We start from the raw sequence: 16,640 nt of genomic DNA on the forward strand, positions 1-16,640 counted from the left end.
ACCCCCTAAAACAAGAAAAGCTGAAGGTCTGTCCTCCCCTTCAATTTTTCCCTTGATACTGCTTAGGCCACAATAAACTTGCCAAATTTTCTTTTCTGTTTCCCAAGTCTTTATGTTTTAGAAAATGAAAGATAACGAGATACCCCACAGAGAGGCAATCATTTTTATTAGAGCTACCTAAGATTTGGAGCTTCAAAATAATATTTTATTAATAACAAATAAATAAACCAATAAACAAATAGAGAGGAGGGTAAGCTCTTCTGTAAAGCAGAATGCCAGTCAGTAAATTTTATTGCTTCAGGTAAGAACCATCAACACATTCTAACAGTACTCCATAAAAGTTTGATTGGGAATGGGCTATTTCCCCAGCCAAATTATTTCCCTTCCTAATTACAAAAGGAAAAAACAGAATCTTTAAGTGGAGAAATCTGGAAGACATCACTTTAACCAAGTGGTTAAAATTACCACCACCAATAATGGACAACTGACATCAAGTGCTTTTTGAGATGAGTCACTGAGAAAAATCAGTCTTACATAGCATTCCTGCCCATCCCCCAAATGCATAACCTGAATCAAATCATGAGAAACAGATAAAACCAAATTGACTCTTCAAAAATATCAATATCATGAAAGACAAAAAGCTGAGAAATTATTCCAAATTAATTAAAGAGACATGACAAATGAAAGCTATGCAGGAGCCTGGATTGACGAGATAGTTGCTATAAAGAACACTACTGGATAATTGCTGAAATGTGAAAACGAACTACATGTTAGATAATTCAATTGTGTCAATGCTACCTTTTCTGCATTTGGTTGCTGACTGAGAAAATGGCCTTGCTCTTAGGAGATGACAGGCTAAAGGTCATAATCTCTACAATTTAAAAGACGAAAAGAAGTTAAGATTAAGAGTAATATATATTTGGAGTGGCCGGTTAGCTCAGTAGGTTAGAGCGTGGTGCTGGTAGCACTAAGATTGCCAGTTCGATCCCCGCATGGGCCACTGTGAGCTGCACCCTCCTTTAAAAATAAATAAAAAATAAATAAATTTTTAAAATAATAATGTATATATTCCATTGTGTATGTATACATAAAAAATTGTATAGAGAAAAATATAGCAAATTGGCAAAATGCTAATGCCTGAAAGTGAGTTTTGGGAATTAACTCTAACACCTGTGCAACTCTGTATAGGTCTGAAAGTTTTCAAAGAATCAAGTTTAATTTAAAAATAAATTATTTCATTATTTGATTGCAAGTTAGGTTTATGGCCTTATTTAGCTTGGTCAGAAAAAACAAGATTCATCTCAGCAAGTATGTGAAGGCCTATTATGTGCTGGGCACTCAGCTATGGGTAAGAAGAAAAATGTTACAGACCTTGGACTTACATTAATTATAGTGCAGGGTCAGCAAACTATGGCCAGCAGATTAAACTAGCCCCTGTCTGTTTTTGTACATAAAAAGTTTTATTGGAAGACAGCTATGCTCATTCATTTATGTATTGTCGATGGCTGCTTTCATCCTAAAAGGGCATATCTGAGTAGTTTAAACAGAGAGCACCTGACCCACAAAACCTAAAATATTTACTATTTGGCCCTTTACAGAAATTTTCCAATCCCTAGTCTACTGGTATAGCAGAAATGCAATTAAGTCATTGCTTAGGGGAAAAAAATCTAATAGAAAAAGATAAATAACAAATTTAAAGGATCTGATAGCCTCAAGCAACATGTCTATCAAGTTTCAATTTGTACTGTGACGTTTATCAGAAATCTTTCCTTCAAAAACAGTCTTCTCTTAAAATATAAATATTAAAAAAGTTTACTAAATCGTTAGAAATGACCTTTACTAATTGGGTACAAAGTTGTCCTATAGCATGTTTAATCTCACAATTGAGTTTAAGCAAGAATTTGCTAAAGTTCTCTATGAATATTTCAAAAAAGATTTCCCTACAGTATACATGTAAATAAATAAGGCAGCTGTATGTTTATCTACTTTCAAATTAGTTACCAAGATCATGCTTTCTGAACAGTATTTGACACAAATACGCAGCATGTCAAAGCACTTGCAGGTGTGGCTCTCCCATACATTACTTCAGTGAGTAAATATTTTCTTTATAGTCTACTAACCCAATTATTTTGGTTAGTAATCCTTTTTTACATAGGTTAATATTAGGTTGGTGCAAACGTAATTGCAGTTTTTGCAATTATTTTTAACCTTTTAAACTGCAATTACGTTTGCACCACCTAATACAAATATAAAATCTGAGCTAATTCAGGTCCAAATTACCGCCAATCCCCAATAAATGAACTTATTTGAAGTCTTGATGGTCTTAATTCTTCCAAAAACTAAGTTGATAGATTTCAATGTAAAAATTATTTATACCAAATCTGACTTTGAATCTGAATTCAAAGCAGTTTATAAATTTAAATATAAATTCAGCAGTAAGATATTGGAATGACCACTTCAAGTCATTCCTAATGATAGGATTAAGACACATCAGATGGAGGCGATGTTCTCACCCACTTTTACTCCAATGACGGGCTCCCTCATACACTAGTGCTTTAAACAAAGAAAAGGGTATATTTTGCTTCTAACATTCCCATGACAGACCTACCTAGGCCAAAAATTATTTTATCCACCAAATACTTAAAGCATGCCATTACCTTTATTTTATATCCTCTAGAAACTTTAGTAGGAGGTTAAATGATCTAAATAAGTGATAAATTAAGGGAAGCCAAAATTGAAGGCAGTAAGAGCACAATAATAAAAAGTAATAAAGTAATAAATATTATGTCAGGTTTAAATTTAACAGACCACTTTCAAGTTAGGTAACTGAGTAAATTACTTAACCGGTAGATAAGCCTCATCAGGTACCACTATTGTGGGACTACGTACATCACGAGAATGTTATAAGGTTACAGCACATTGTCCAACATACAGTATGACAATAAACGGTAACTTAAAAATTTGTTTAAATCCAGAAATTTCTCCCATCTCCCTTTTGCAGCAAGTTAAAGAACTATGTTAGATGATACTTAGGAAAATATTAAAACCTACAAGGTCTCAATTGTGTTCTAGCCTCTGCCACCACACCACCTTTATCTGTGAGACCTTGAGCCTAAACTTCCTTGTGTTTAAAATGAAAAAGACGAATATATTACCTGTTCTCTAGCTCTTAATTTCGGTAATTCTGGGATCACTGGCTTGCCAGAGGCATAGCACAACTCAAATTTTAAAAGTTTATATGATCCTCCAGATAAAATTTTAAAAGTTTATTGATCCTCTAGATATAGCAAACCAATTTAAAATATAAAAAAGTCAACTTTTGTTTACCAATATTCCTTTACCACAATTTAAGGTTGACCTAAAGGGGTGAAATGTGCTTTTAGCAAGATAAAAATAAACAAGATGTTGCTTCTCTTAATCTGGTGATCAATATGATTAAAATGTAAGTGGGTTTAGTAATTATACAGACATAGTAGTAGAATCAACAAAGCAAATGTCTAAAGAATTTAATCATTTAAACTTTCATAAATTACCACGCCTTACCATAACCTTAGGTGTCCTTCTGTTCACCGACTAAAACATCACACTTCAAGAATATCCATTGTGACATATTTAGTTAAAATAAAATGACACCTGGGATAAAGTACTCTGACTACCTCTTCCTTACCCCCATAAAAGTACAGATATTAAAGGGGGATAAATGCAAGTTGAAGCTAAGTGGCGGGTATATATGATGGCTCATTAGCTTTTGTATATATTTGAAATTCCCACTAAAAAAATTAACAATATTTACTTTTTAAAAAAATCAGTGTTAGTCATCATATTAAAAAACTGAAAAAGAATAAATATCATAGATGCAGAAAAAGCATTTGACAAAATCCAACATCCATTCCTAATTTTAAAAAAGCTTTCGGGATCAAATACATGGTGATGGAAGGAGAACCGACTCTGGGTGGTGAACACACAATGGGATTTATAGACGATGTAAGACAGAATTGTACACCTGAAATGTATGTAAATTTACTAACAATTGTCACCCCAATAAATTTAATTTAAAAAAAAAAAAGCTTTCGGGAAATTCAGGGAATTTTCTCAATCTGATGTAGGTCATCTGTGAAAAATAATAAGTTGAACATCAAAATCCAAAACTTCTGCTCTTTGAAATACAGTTAAGACAATGAAAAGATGGCAAATAATATCTGCAAAATGATAGAGTTGTAGCTGAAATATATAAAGATCTCTGAAAACTTAATAAATAAAACTTAATAAAGAACCCGATAAAAAATGGGCAAAAGGTTTGGACACTTAACCAAAGAAGACATATAAATGGTAAATGAGCACATGAAAAGATGAGCAGTATTAGTCATTAAGGAAATGCAAATTCAAACTACAAAGAAAAACCACTACCATTTAATAGAATGGCTAAAATGAAGACAGCCCACACCAAGTGTTGGCAAGGGGATGAAGTACACACTGCCAGTGGGAGTGTAAAATGGTATGGCCACTTTGGAAAACACTTTCGCAGTTTCTTAAAAAAAATACCCTGGGGTGGCCAGTTAGCTCAGTTGGTTAGAGTATGGTACTAACAACAAACACCAAGGTTGCCGGTTCGATTATCACGTGAGCCACTATATAAGCTGTGCGCTCTTTAAAAAGAAAGAAAGAAAATAATAAATTTAAAAAAACAAAAAAGATAACCAGCTATTCCACTCCTAGGCGTATATCCAAGAACATATATATCCACACAGACTTTGTACATGGATGCTCATGCAGCTTTATTTGTAATAGTAAAAAGCTAGAAACAATCCAAAACCCCATCAACAATTTAAAGACAGAACAGCTGAGAAAAGTAACTTGTTCAAGATTATACAATAAATAAATAGCAAGAGTTATAATTTGAACACAGGTCTAAAGATTTACAAAGCCCAGTGCTCTTTCCCCTACACAAAACTATACTGGCATATTATTTCAGAATTATAGCACGATAAAGGCTCAAATACCAACCAAAGTGACATCAATTAGGCCAGAAAACAAGTCAGCTCCTAAGTCTGGGGGATAAGGAGCTATGAAGACTTGACATAGGAGAGTCAGGGGATGGATTTGGAGAGGGGGATATAAATGGAAGAAAAGTTAACATAAAGACTAAATAAGCTATATTACACGCAAGCGCCATTCTAATTATCTTTCTCTAGGTTAATTAAACCGTACGCAGCATACTAGATTAATCTTCAAGGGTATTTTAAGCATGGCTCGAACAAATTGCCTATGCAACAAGCTTGGACTGCTCAATGTTGTAAACTGGGCAATTTAAGAAGAGATAATATTTAAAATATAATATTTACAATCAGGAGCCCTAGCTTAAAATTCTGGCTGGTACTTAGGAATGTTGTTCCTCGGAAAACAATTTAGTCCCTTTATGTATTAGTTGACTTTTTATTAATATAAGACTACCACAGCCTATACATCACAGGGCTGCTATGAAGAATACTGTTTATAAAAGCTATAAACTATCAAGTGTTATATAATCATTCTTTTACAATATTCTTCTTCAATGTTTTCTCAAAAATGTAAATTTTAATCAAACTCCTTCAATGAAATTATTTTTACAATCATTAATTAAGTCATCAAATCACACTGTATCTTAAGTCCTATCTCACCTATTTTAAAAATCCGGCAACTTAAATGTAAATCAAAATCGCATCTCTGGAAAACTGACAATATAAATTTGAAATAACTTTCTCTGAAAGTCTGTCATTTTGCATTGCCTCCCATTATTTAAGGAACAGAAGGGTTTACCCAACTCTGAAGTCACTCTGCTGAGACACCTATTCAAATGGAGTCACTGTCTTGCTTTCTCTTTGAAATTCAAAGTATGTTTCATGATACAGGATTTCAAGTATCATTTTTAAATTAAAACAAGCATACTTTCTCATTGCATTATTTTTCTAAATATAATTTTAATATTACTTAATAATAATTTTATTTATTAACCTTTATGACCTTTTAACATGGACATACAACACACCATTTTTTACATACTAGGATTTTGTTTCTTTTTCTCCCAGGGTATCAGTCAAGTCAGTCCTTCACCAACCCTTTCCCCTATTCTACCCACTTTCTACTCACTCTATACACAGACTTTGGGGCTTAAAAACAATCAAAAGACCTGAGATACTTATCAAGATCTGGCAATGCTCCCCTTTCAAGATCTAGAACCGGTAGGGTCCTCTTGTATTCTCCACAGCTCCAGATTACCTGTACAATAGTATTTACCCTCTCTTCTGCCTTAGTCTAGGGTCTACGTTTAGGAAAGGCAATTAGGATTCTAGAGTTTGGCTAGAAAATAATTTCTTCCCATCTCCAGGGCTGACTTAGACCTCGCTTGGTGGAAGTGGCAGGACCTGGTGTATAACTACTCCAGAGGCGGGCCTCCATACAGTGTTCCCTGAGACAGAAAATAAGATTCATAAGACACAACCTAGTTGTAAAGGCAGCCCAAGCACCATTCCCGCTGACATCTCTGGTCCTCTACCTTCTTCAGCTTCTCTAGGATGTGACAAGCCTTTTCACTCCATTCCCGTACCAAACATCTTGTTCTCAACCTGGGCACCATCAGAAAATTTCTCATTCTTTCTCCCTTTGCAACAGAAGGCAACTGGTCCTTCAATTGGCCATGTTCAAAGATCCCTCATTTCTGAATTTCTAGGTAAAGGCATTATATCAGGGCAGGGAGCTCTCCCAGGTATGTGCCATCCTGGCAAGCAGATTATTTCAAGTGTAAATAATTAATGCCCAACAAATTCAGGGAAAGTTTTTTGTTTTTGTTTGTTTGTTTTACCTCCCCCTTTCCTTCTTAAAGAGATTCAAATAGAAAAACCTGTTTCAGGAAGGGAACCTTCGCATAATCACCTTAGCATATTCACTTCAGTACACGTGAATTGTGGTACACAGGAAGGATCCATGCAAAAATCTGTTCCCTAGATTCCCCTCTGTCCCACTGTTTCTGAGTAGCCTAGTAAGAATTTGTTGGGACTTTCTCTGCTACCTGTGAATTACCTATGTCTCCTTTGAACTCCCAAACAGCCCCTCCTTTTTCTTTTGTCCAAAATGACATCTATATCTCCATTCTGCCTCACTGTCTTTGGAATTTTCATGCTTATGTGAATTTCCCGTGCACAGGTAACAAAATGTGATTTTCTCCTGTTAATCTGCTGTATGTCCTTTGACTTATTTGACCGGCCACAAGAACTAAAAAGGTTAAGGGGAAAGATTCCTCCATCACAACAGCACCACCTATATAAAAACTAACAACTGAGAAAAGTAAGCAATTATTCTAACAAAGTCTTCAAGGAAATTATAAATATGCAAATAAACTATTTGTGCCTCCAAATGTCTAACGTTTTATCCTAAATTAAAACACACTGAGAACAGAACTTTAAAGTTAACTGCAAGCATGAGCAACATCTATATTAATTCTGTAATATAATGTACAATCAGTATTTCCTTCTCTGCTCTTTCCTTCCATCTTCCCTTACACTTTAGTCACAGCAACACATAATATTTACTATTTATATAATAAGTAATATTTATTCACTACTTACCGGGTGCTGTTCTAAGGGCTTTATATGCATTAATTTATGTAAGGCTCTGAACAACTCTGTAAGGTATGTATTATTATGTCTATTTACAAATAACAAAACTTAAGCATAGACAGGTTGAGTGAGTTACAAGAGTCTGTCCAAACTGACAATGCCAAGATTGGAACAAAGCAGTCTGGCTCTTTTCTATTAACTACTCTGCTATATACTGGCTCTAATACCTTCATTATCACACTTACATTCAAATTGCTTATAAACCACTAGAGGGCATGGATTGTGACCATCCTCAGAACGGAGCAGAGAAGTCTTGAGGCTCATGAATAAATCATTGTTGAGTTCTTCACAGGTATGCCTTCCCCTCCAGACTATGTTCCTTAAGGGTCAATGACATAAGTGACACTGCAGCTCATCCTTTAAGAGTGCATGGCACCTAAGTGAAAATAAATGAATATGCAGAAGTTCTTGCTCCAGACATTCCTAAACACATGCTGAATGAATGTACCTTTTATTTACAAAGTCTTGAATCAAAATACAACAATGAGAAGCCCGTTTGGAGGTGAAAGCCAGAGCCATCTCTCTAATCCTAACTTTGCAATAAATCAATAGCTGCTTTAAATAACAGTTTAAATTTACTTGTAGGCAGCTAAGCGGTCTAAGGAAAAACAGTAAATGAAATGTAAAAGCTGTCCTTTGCTATATGAGTACTGCTACGTTTAAGAGAGCTTTCTACTTAAAAAATAAACCCAGACTTAGCAAAAGGTAAGCATGCATATGGTTCAATTACTTTAAAAATAATCCCTCTTTTTATTTTCTAAATAGTAAATTCCCTCTACTTCACTCAAAACATGCAGGAACTTAAAAATTAAGCTTAATTTGGGCAAGGAAAACCATATTGGACAATGCTAAGGATTAATCACACAGTATTTAAAAGAGCTATTTCAAACTGTAGCTATTTCTGAATTACTTATACAGATGTTAGTCACAGTAAAACTCAGTATCAGACAGGCTTTCCACTAACTACACCACACATTCTACCACGGTTATCATTTCAACTCAGAATAATTTCCAAATTACCTTCTGTTGTTCAAAAAGCACATAGGAAATGAACATTCCTTTCTAACACTATTCTGGAAACAACATCAACTTAAAAAAAAAAAAACAAAAGAATCAACTCTTGTAAAACTTCACGATCTCAAAGGAAAGCTGACATTTTAATATTTAAGGAGGTCTGGATAACTCGTGAACACTTGCATTAAAGAAATACGCTTTCTAAACCTAACGATTCCTGCCAAGGCCACACCTTCTAAGCTTCCCGTAAATCACAAATCAGATGATATGGAGCAACGTAAACACGTCGAAGAGCTACAGGGAAATTACAGGTAAGTCATCTCCGTACAACCAGAACGGGGACAGGTGCCCCCAGGACGCCGACGGGGCCCACCGGGCGTCCCCGCAGCTGGCCGCTAACTTGCGAGCAACTCGCAGGAAACACACCTTCCTTCCTCTTAGCCTTCGCCTTCCTCGGGAGGCGCGAGGGGAAAGCGGCGGCCCCAGGAAGGCGCTCAGAGAGGGGAAAACACACCCCAAATTCCCATTTCAAATTTCTGTCTACCACTTTCTTCACAAACAGACGGCCAGGCAGCTCCCAGGGCCACAAGGGAGTCGGAGGGGATGAGAGGGGTGGGCGATGGCACAGGACCCGAGCTGGAGCATTACGCGGGGCATCCCTCTTCACCAGGGGGGCCGGGGCACACCGCGTCCTCCACAAAGCGCGACTTTCTCTCAAAATCGGGACCCCCGGCGGGCCAGGACCACGCCTCGCCGGGCGGGCCCCCCTCCGGGCCGGGCCCAGGCCGCCGCCACCCGCCCTTCCTTCCCGGCCGCTCCCCGCGGGCCGCCGGCGACGGCAGCGGCAGGGCGGGCGCACTCACATCCGTCCGCGTCCTCCTGCAGGTCCTCCTGGAGCAGCGAGAGGTCTGCGCCGGGGGAGAGAAGAAAGGCCCGGTCAGCACCTCAGGGACACTGCGCGCCGCCGCCGCCGCCCGCCACCCTCCCTCCCGGCCCCGCGGCGGCTCCCCGCGCCGGCGGCTCCGGCCCGGCAGCCACTCGGGGCGGCGGCAGACGAGCGGGCGCGGGGAGGCGCGGCCGCCGCGCCACCCAGAGAACAGGGGGCCACGTACCCGCCATCTTGTGGTCGCCCCCTCCTCCTCGGTCTCCCGGGTATCCGGGGCTACATGGAGCGGCGCGAGCCGGGGAGCCGGTGGACGCGCGCGGGAGGGGCGGCGAGGAGGAGGGACGGGCCGGCGGGGGCGCGCGCGCGGGGCGGGCCGAGGGCCCGGGGCTGGGGCGCGGGCGGAGCGGCGGCCGGACGCCGGGGGCGGGCGGGCCCGGGCCTCGCCCCGCCCTGCCTGGCCGCACCGAGCGGCCCCCGGGGGGCGGCTGATCCCTCCTCCCTCCTCCCTCGGTCCGGGCCCGGCCCGGCGGCGCGCGCTCACAGGCTCGGCCGGAGGCACCCTCAAGCCGAGCGCTTGGGTCGCAGGCGCGCAAGCTGTGCCGCCGGCCCGGGACCGGGCGGGGCCTCCCGCGGCCCGGCCCGCTTTATTGGGTCACCAGCCTCGCCCGCGACCTCGTCGGCCGCGACCTTTCGCCGACGCGCCCTTCGCGGCCCCGCGCCCCCTCCCCAGGGCTGCACGGACGTCGGCGGCGAGTGGGGCCGGCGGAGGCCGCGAGTCCCACCCTGCGGATGCGGGAGGCGCCGCCTCCCAGCGCGCCGGGGACACTGGCGAAGTGGCTGGTAACAAAGCCTCGGGCCCGGTTTCCTGGTCGTGGAGTGACAGAGTCAGCCTTGTTCACCCGGCTTTCACACCCAGCACGTTTAATTCTTAGCCACTGACTGTTACCTCCATGTCCTGCTAATCCTGAGCTGACAAAGCGCAGATCCTCCAGCAAGAGGGTTGGAAGGCCTCAGTTCTGATCTCGATTCTGCCATTTACTTAGTAAGCGTGTGACTCATTTGTAACATGAAGGATGATAACAGTCTCTTGGGATTATTGGGATTGATGAACAATGTAAGCAGCCTAGCACAGTACTTGATATCTAGGAGGTGCTCGACGAAGGGTGCCTATGATTAGCTTTCTTTTCTTTGAATAGTTTAAATTTTGGCAGCACTTGCACTCAACTGAAATCTGTATTATTCTGTTTTTGCATGTGTTAAGTGAGTAGCTCAAGCTCTCAAGAGCAAAGTGGGGGCTAAACCTAAGTTTTCTGATTCCATTTCACACTCCTATCTCCATGACTAATCTTATCTCCAGTTCTATCCAAGGCCTCCAAAATGGCAATCTCTTGAAGTGGAGAACACAGTTTGGGGATCTGGACTCTTGGGGAAGAGAGGGAATTATAAATAGTTAATCAGCTTTTGTCTGCTGTGTGTATCAGATCCTCTGAAATTCATGTCTCTGTAATAAAATGGGCTCTGCATAGCGATTCCAAAAACTTCCCTTTCAGATATTACAACATAGAACACATTGTATAGTATGTATTAAATTTCTGAGAGTAATAAAAATTGGAATGCAATCTGTGACTCCAGGTATTTGTCTAATTTTTTCAAATACAGAGTAATTAAAACTGAATTGTCGTATTTCTCTCCTGACCTTGCAGAATGCCTTATGTGAATTCACTGTGACACTTAACTCTCAAAAATGACAGGGCATTAGAAATTACAAACTAGCAACAGAAACCAATCCCAGCTGACTCAATCTGCAAGGGTTTTGCTCTGCTGTGGTACTTGTCTTGTTGACACCTACCACTTTAGTAATTCTGGGTAGAAGGAGGAAGGAAGAGGATTTGGCTGTTTACACTAACTGGTGATCTCACAACACAAAGTTTCCAGAGTGTCAACTATTCTTCAGCCACTGTACATACAAAGACAAAACTATCTGGACGATCTACCCAGTATAATTCTCCGTGATCATGATAAAATAGAGGTTATGTACCAAATGATAGCCTAGGTAGGATATGGAGTGACTAAACTGCCTTTGGTAGCTAGGCCTCAATAAATTTGATCTCAGTATTCTCTGGGAAGGCAGCAAAGAAGGAGGGTCTTTGTAACTTTGTCCGTATTGCTCAAGACCTATGAATTTGGTTATCTTACCTGCATTACACGTTACAGCATGTCCCTTTAGGGAGTATGGTGTTTAGACATTTCAGTGAGAATATCTTCATTCACAGTTCAGCACAAGTACATGCTTTTTACATTTGATTTTCTCTCATTACTCCTTTCTCAAAGATAAGATCAACGGTTTCAAAACCAGTATTTATAAAATGCACTCTGTTCCCTCCTTATAAAAAAAAAGATATCTAAAAATATAGCAATCATTATTCTATGTACCCTTACCCCATTTTCACTTACAGTGTAGCCTGTGGATACCAGAAGCTGTGTATTGTCTAGTAGTCAGAACACAACATGAAGTCTTAATCCTTAACTTGCTCTGCCATTCAAATCTGTAAAATAGAGGAAATGTCACAAGTTACCTTTTGAAAAAGTATTATTCCCACTATGTAGCTACTAAGGCCAGAATGTTTCAGAATAAGTCCTCTTCCAAATGATAGTGAAAACTTTCATTAGCAGCCAAGGAAACTTAGAAATTGATAATTTTGCTCTTCAAACAAAAACATAATAAACATAATGGGGAAAGTATTACAAATGAAAAAAACCTGCCTGGTATTGCTTGATGCTATCCCTTTGTTTAAAATTTTTATTATATATATGTATATACATATATTAATTTATTTTTATATATATATATATTTTTTTTTTTTTATTTTTTATTGGGTAACTGTGTTTTTTCCAGGACCCAACAGCTCCAAGTCAAGTCGTTGTCCTTCAGTCTAGTTATGGAGGGAGCAGCTCACCTCCAAGTGCAGTTGCTGTTTCAATCTAGTTGCCCCCCACCCCAGCCTACAATTCCATGGGGGAATTGAACCAGCAACCTTGTTGTTAAGAGCTCGCACTCTAACCCTCTGAGCCACCCTACCGCCCTCTGTCCCATTTATTAACTTTTATATTAATAATTGAACCCTTTACTTTTTTTTAACTTTTATTTATTTTAAGTGTGTTTTTCCAGGACCCATGAGCTCCAAGTCAAGGAGTTGTTTCAATCTAGTTGTGGAGGGCGCAGCTCACGGTGTGCCCATACGTGATTGAATCGCCAACCTTGTTGTTAAGAACACCGAGCTCTAACAAACTGAGCTAACCCGCCACCCCTTGGACTCTTTACTTTTTTTCTTTAGCTTGATCGTTCCTAAAGCTGAACATACATAAAAGGCAGATTATTAATTGTTGTTTTGAATAATACAAAAATTAATCAATCTGAAAATGGAGAAATACTTTTTTGTTTTTTTGCATGGCTCTTTTCAGTTTATTGCATGAAGGAGTTACCCTAGTCCAAGTTAAAAGCAGACCCCAAATGGTTACATTATACAAGCTGTGAGGTTTTTAAACTTGTGACAAGGAACAGAAAGGAAATTCTACTCATTGCAAGGAAATCCTCACTTAAGCTTCAGTGAGCCAAAAGCACTTAAAACCCATGAACCTTCAGCTGGTCCTCCTTAGCCAGTCCAATCTCTATGAGGAACTGGCATATGTTCTTGCGCTGGTCACCCTGAAGCTGAATTATTTCTCCATATTCTGGATGCTCAATTATAGTACCATTGCAGGCAAATTTCTTCTTAAAGGCCTTCACTAGTTTCTTTTTATTGTGATCATCAGTGATCCTTTGGACAGTAGTAAGGGTCTTCCTGCCATTTCTCTGTTGAATTCTTCTATGGATATAATCCTCAGTGCCAGCAGGAAGCAGATCATCACCCTTATTTACCTCAGCAAAGGGGTCGAAAGAGTGGAGGTTCTGGATAGCGGACAAACATAAGATTCCTTTTCCTCGGTGGAAAAGGCCTGAGGAAGGCGACTGCAGGAGAAGGCGGGCAGGACTGAGGGGCCTCAAGCAGGAGATTGCTGAGTCCTGGGCTCAGTGACTGGGGCCGAGAAATACTTATATGATAAAAATACTTTTTAAACCAATTTTTTAACCTTTATTTTCATTCATCTCAGTGTTTTCTTTTTTTGAGCCAGATTGATGAGACATCACTCACAGACTGCCATTCCCAAGTAAAAAGAACAAATATTTTCCTTTTTTTTTTTTTTTCTGACTTATTGCTTTAGGTAATCTCTTTCCTAAAGCTTCCCATACATACTTTGGTAAATGGTATACAGGTAAATATTTGTGTGAAATTTTTCTTATCTTTTCTTCTACGCTTCTTCTGTCTCCTTTTAAAGCTCCATTTCAAGATGACATTCCAAAAAGTGAAATCTTAGCCTTTCCTATAGCTTTCATAATTTAGTATTGTTTTTCGAAACACTGGATCTCTTTTTATTCATATCAGCTACAGATACATTTTCTCACACAATCCTAAAAAAAGAAAGAAAAAGAGGGCCCGACTGGTGGCTCAGGCGGTTAGAGCTCTATGCTCCTAACTCCAAAGGCTGCCGGTTCGATTCCCACGTGGGCCAGTGGGTTCTCAACCACAAGGTTGCCAGTTTGATTCCTCCACTCCTGCAAAGGATGGTGGGCTGCGCCCCCTGCAACTGACAACAGGCAACTGGACCTGGAGTTGAGCTGCGCCCTCCACAACTAAGACTGAAAGGACAACAACTTGAAGCTGAATGGCACCCTCCACAACTAAGATTGAAAGGACAACAACTTGACTTGGAAAAAAGAAAGAGAAAAGAGAGAAAGAGAGAAAGAAGAAAAGAGAGAAAGGAGAAAGAAAAAAGGAAAGAAGGAAGAAAAGGGATGGAAGGAAAGAAAGGAAGAAGGAAAAAAAATAGCTACAGAACTGAGCCCTATCCAGAGGTATCTCTATTCAGGCTGCGCTTCCCAATTTATAGAAGTTGACGGTGACCCATAGAATGCAATAGAACATAAGCTCTGTCCCACGGTTAGCCATGACTGCAAGTTTCTTAGCATAGGCTTGTTCTGACCAGAATAGTGCATCCTGTTACTAGAATCACCACTGTAAATCGAATATAAAGGAAAATAAATCCTTTGTTTCTTATCCACCTTGTTAAGTACTCCAGTGCTTTTCACTGTGCTCCAGATGAGCAGAGCCAAAAGGATTCTCCACTGAGCAATTTTGTAGTTATCCCAGCAGAGGTGAGGCATCCTATAAAATGTGTTCCACATATTTTGATTTCATTAGAAAAACTAAATTGTGAAAATAGCATTAAATTAATAAAAATGGCAGTGTTGATTTTCATTAAATACCTTTCTCTTCAAATACAGAAAACATTAATTGCAATCACATTCCAAGAAATGTGGAAGAGCCTATCCCAACTTTGTCCAGCAGAGTGGGTGCTGAAGAAATGCTTATTATTCTGAATCTGAATGGATGAGTCAAATTGAACTTTCTCAATTTTTTTTGAGGAAAAAATCATAAGTAAACCACACATTAAAACCTAGAAAAGCTTGGTGGTTAAACTATGTCTTGATTCTAAGGTTCTTTCTCACTAATGGCTAATGGCTGCCCTATGGTTCTATAACTCAGAAGAAATTGTTTCCAGTCTAATTTTATATTTCTGTGTATCTCTTTGTAACAAAATTGTTGTGTTCTTGGTCCTTGAGCCTTTGTTCGGTAAGAAAAATACTAGCACAATGACACAATACAATTTATATACAAGATAACTAATACATTTTTTAACTTTTTATTTTGAAATAAAGATTCACAGGAAATTAAAAAAAATTACGGGGAGTGTCTGTGTACCTTCTTCACCTAGTTTCTCCCAATAGGTAATGTGGTACATTTTGAAACATTTCGAGACCTATGTACCAGGCATTAAGCTATTAGGTTGGTGCAAATGTAATTGCGGTTTCCTACTGTGAATTTTAAATCATTATAACGAGGCTCAAACACATCTTTATCAATCAAAATAGGAACCATTACAATCAACACATTTTGCCAACGACAAATAGGATTGTTTATTCCTACAGCATAAAAATCCATGCTTCAGGATTCAACAAACTCTTGGAAAGCATTTTCTGTATCCTGCTGGTTGTGGAAGCGTTTTCCCTGCAAAAAGTTGTCGATATGCTTAAAGATGTGGTAATTCATTGGCGAAAGGTCAGGTGAATATGGCAAATGAGGCAAAACTTCGTAGCCCAATTCATTCAACTTTTGAAGCGTTGGTTGTGTGACCTGTGGTTGGGAGTTGCCACGGAGAAGAATCGAGCCCTTTCTGTTGACCAATGCCAGCTGCAGGTGTTGCAGTTTTTGGTGCATCTGATCAATTTGCTGAGCAGACTTCTCAGATGTAATGGTTGTGCCGGGATGCAGAAAGCTGTAGTGGATCAGACTGGCAGCAGATTACCAAACAGTGACCATGAACTTTTTTTGGTACAAGTATGGTTTGGGGAAGTGCTTTGGAGCTTCTTCTTGGTCCAACCACTGAGCTGGTCATCGCCGGTTGTCATATAAAATCCACTTTTTGTTGCACATCACAATCCGATCGAGAAATGGTTCATTGTTGTTGCATAGAATAAGAGAAGACAACACTTTAAAGTGACGATTGTTTTGATTTTCGGTCAGCTCATGAGGCACCCACATATTGAGCTTTTTCACCTTTCTAGTTAGCTTCGAATGCCAAACAACCGTAGAATGGTCGACGTTGAGTCCTTCGGCAACTTCTTGTGTAAGAGGATCAGTTTCAATGATTGCTCTCAGCGGATCGTTGTCAATTTCCAATGGCCTGCCACCACGCTCCTCATCTTCAAGACTCTCCTCTCCTTTGCAAAACTTCTTGAACCACCACTGCACTGTATGTTTGTTAGCAATTCCTGGGCCAAACGCATTGTCTCTGCTGTTTTACGACCCATTTTGAGCTCGAATAAGAAAATCACTCGAATTTGCTTTTTGCCTACCATCATTTCCATAGTCTAAAATAAATATAAAATAAACCACAAGTAATAAGTCATTAGCAAAAAAGCATAAACC

At 39.7% G+C, this 16,640-nt stretch overlaps 1 protein-coding gene and 2 pseudogenes across 5 annotated transcripts in view; all 3 read right to left on the reverse strand.

The window, feature by feature from the left end:
• The window catches only part of PPP4R1 (protein phosphatase 4 regulatory subunit 1), a 72,347-nt gene extending 62,426 nt beyond the window's left edge, over positions 1 to 9,921 (reverse strand). Inside the window, exons 1-3 of one of the 3 annotated variants that reach the window (XM_081079038.1) lie at positions 9,779 to 9,882; positions 9,530 to 9,574; positions 7,838 to 8,028 (exon numbers count right to left, since the gene is read on the reverse strand). In XM_081079038.1, the coding sequence (XP_080935164.1) occupies positions 7,838 to 7,916 (79 nt within the window). In that variant the 5' untranslated portion in view covers positions 7,917 to 8,028; positions 9,530 to 9,574; positions 9,779 to 9,882. Of the gene's footprint in view, positions 1 to 7,837; positions 8,029 to 9,529; positions 9,575 to 9,778 lie in introns of all 3 variants that reach the window. The other 2 variants (XM_081079039.1, XM_081079040.1) reach the window with 2 other exon arrangements.
• Positions 9,922 to 10,075: 154 nt separating this feature from the next.
• LOC308509865 lies at positions 10,076 to 11,996 on the reverse strand (annotated as a pseudogene). Its single transcript has 2 exons — positions 11,992 to 11,996; positions 10,076 to 10,442 (listed from the first exon to the last, which is right to left on the reverse strand). The product of its transcript is annotated as an uncharacterized misc_RNA (transcript).
• A 1,050-nt stretch (positions 11,997 to 13,046) lies between these two features.
• LOC308509866 (eukaryotic translation initiation factor 1-like) lies at positions 13,047 to 15,761 on the reverse strand (annotated as a pseudogene). Its single transcript has 2 exons — positions 15,673 to 15,761; positions 13,047 to 13,561 (listed from the first exon to the last, which is right to left on the reverse strand). The product of its transcript is annotated as a eukaryotic translation initiation factor 1-like (transcript).
• Between the last annotated feature and the right edge of the window lie 879 nt (positions 15,762 to 16,640).

The sequence above is a fragment of the Rhinolophus hipposideros genome (assembly GCF_964194185.1).
Source record: "Rhinolophus hipposideros genome assembly, chromosome: 17".
Classification (NCBI taxonomy): domain Eukaryota; kingdom Metazoa; phylum Chordata; class Mammalia; order Chiroptera; family Rhinolophidae; genus Rhinolophus; species Rhinolophus hipposideros.